We start from the raw sequence: 2,593 nt of genomic DNA, 5'->3' as shown, positions 1-2,593 counted from the left end.
TTGAAAAGCTCCTCTAATTTCAGGTTTGCACATAGGAAATCCATGACACGTTGGATCACCACGAACTTCTGAGCTGTGTTCATCTATGACATCCTTTGGTGGACCTGCATCGTGACATCCCTTTAAATCTAGTGTGACAGATGAGTTGGGGAACATCTTTGGGGGGAAGTAGCATCCAGGAAACGTTTTCAATCCTGCTGACTTGACAGGACACAAGCTGACCTTGTGCTCACACTTTTGGATGTGAAACGGTCGATCATTGACCCACATCTGCTTTAGAATGAAATTTGTTTATATTGGGTTATTCCTTTTTTTAAGTGAAGGAATACACTGACACAAATGTTATTTTTTCAACACTGCCCTCAGAAGTCTGTATCAGTGTTCACATGAGATTGTAGAATCAAACCAACGAAAGTTTTCTTTAAACATAACCCTTTGCACAGAAATTAATAGCTAATTAAATTACAAACTAACAGCTAATTGGCCTAAGAGACAGATGAGATCATTTCCAATTTAAATCGAATCCTTCTGATAAAGGTGTTGAAGTTTGTGAGAGCAATTGGGTTTGCATGCACTTTCTATTCGAAGATCCACAAGTGGCCACGTAGCTTTAACTTCAACATGCGTGAAGCCTAGCTCCTAATCAATATGCCTTTTCTTTTGTTTTCCATTTGGGCTTCGTCAGTGGTAACTCTACATGAGAATGAACTGATAGAAAAAACAACAGAAACGAGTGAATCCCTCAGCAACGCGACAACATTGCTTGATACTCAAAATCGGAGTTCTTACAAAACAGGAGAAGTAATCTTCATTTCGATTGTGACAGGATCTCTGAGTGTGGTAACATTCGTCGGGAACCTTCTCGTCATTATCTCCATCAAAATAAACAGGCAATTGCAAACTGTTAACAACTACTTCATTTTCAGCTTAGCCTGCGCTGATGTCACTGTTGGTGTAACGATGAATCTATTCACCATTTACACTCTCCTTGGCTACTGGCCTCTGGGTCCACTAGTATGTGATTTATGGCTTGCTATCGATTACGTTGTCACCAATGCATCTTCCATGAACCTCCTTATCATCAGCTTTGACCGCTACTTCTGTGTGACCAAACCCCTTAGCTACCCCGTGAGGAGGACACCAAAGTTTGCAGGCATGATGATCGCAGCCGCTTGGTTGCTGTCATTTTTTGTGTGGGCTCCTGCTATTCTCTTCTGGCAGTTCATCGTAGGGCAGCGGACAGTCAGTGAAGGAGAGTGTTATATACAGTTCTTCTCTAATCCTGCTGTCACTTTCGGCACTTCAATAGCTTGCTTCTATCTCCCCGTCACTATCATGGTAATTTTATATGTGTACATATCACGTGCTAGCAAAAGTCGAATAAAGATGGATACAAAAGCGTCTGAATCTAATAAGGAACCAGTTTCTCCCAGCCCAGAGGTAGGTAACATACTGAAATCAAATCAGAGCTATATATCAGATTCATCTGATGGGCTGCCACAATTGAAAATGCCAAATGGTACAATAATTCATGGAACAAAATTCGATCACTTTGGTGGAAGAGAGGAGGAGTTTTTCAGTGCCTCAACTCCTTCCAGCATGATTTCATTAAACAGGAAGTCGGAAGGGTCTATCCGTGAGAACGGAAATGTCTGTAATACGATGGACTACTACAGACTATTTCATATAAAGATGGTTAATCAATCACAAAACAGTAGTTACCATGGAAGCACACCAGAATCCGTTGCAGATCTTAGCAGCAATGATGGGAAGGATCGAGAGATCACAGAAACAAATACAACGAGTAAAAGAATCCATACCACTGCTCAGAAGAGAAAGGTCACAGTAACCAGAGAAATGAAAGTGACAAGGACCATTTTGGCGATTCTCCTAGTATTTATTATCACGTGGTGCCCATACAATGTCATGGTGCTCATTCGTACATTCTGTTCCATCTGTGTTCCAAAGGCTGTTTGGGACATCGGATATTGGATATTTTACATCAACAGCACAATCAATCCAGCCTGTTACGCACTTTGTAATGCTACTTTCAAGAAAACCTTCAAACATATTATCTTGTGCCAGCACAAGAAAATTGGTGCCAAAAGTTTAAAAAAGCAAAAACCATCAGCAAAATGTCATGAGCACTCCTTGTAAAGTGATTATTATGACTTCCAAATCTGTATTTAAATCTATGTGCATGTGATTGTGTTTATTCTGTCAGAAAAGATTCAAGTAGACGTTTATACTTGTCGTTTTGGAAGCACACTTTAGTAAGACCAAATTAATTCATAATGTCTGTTATAAAAACATTTTTGCTGACGATTTGTGATTCGGCTGGGAGATTGCCTTGCTCAATATCCAAGTTGCATAACGATGTTCGTGTGGCTTGTCAGTTTGTTTAGTATTAATGGAAAATAATTAATCATTGCGGTAAAGGAAAGGAGAAGGATTTTACCATTTCCAACATTATCCAGTAAAAATACACAAGTTAACAAATAGCTGAATTCCTTTAAAAAACTGATCAGGGTAGGGTGTACAACAGTTGGCACAGTTAGACAAGTGTGCTTGAATGGGGTTATAGCCAAATGCA

At 39.8% G+C, this 2,593-nt stretch overlaps 1 protein-coding gene across 1 annotated transcript; it reads left to right on the top strand.

Annotated features, from left to right (window-relative positions):
* Positions 1–648: 648 nt before the first annotated feature.
* LOC132832602 (muscarinic acetylcholine receptor M2-like) lies at positions 649–2,157 on the top strand. The gene has a single exon (XM_060850686.1). The coding sequence runs from the start codon at positions 649–651 to the stop codon at positions 2,155–2,157; it is 1,509 nt and encodes a 502-aa protein (XP_060706669.1).
* The last annotated feature ends 436 nt before the right edge of the window (positions 2,158–2,593 follow it).

The sequence above is a fragment of the Hemiscyllium ocellatum genome, chromosome 35 (genome assembly GCF_020745735.1).
Source record: "Hemiscyllium ocellatum isolate sHemOce1 chromosome 35, sHemOce1.pat.X.cur, whole genome shotgun sequence".
Taxonomy (NCBI): Eukaryota; Metazoa; Chordata; class Chondrichthyes; order Orectolobiformes; family Hemiscylliidae; genus Hemiscyllium; species Hemiscyllium ocellatum.
Note: the sequence above shows the minus strand (reverse complement) of the source record. Positions and strands in the feature narration are given on the sequence as shown.

Bases quoted from the DNA above. Each gene is read 5' to 3' on its own strand.
- LOC132832602 (XM_060850686.1), top strand. From the start codon at position 649: ATGCCTTTTCTTTTGTTTTCCATTTGGGCTTCGTCAGTGGTAACTCTA.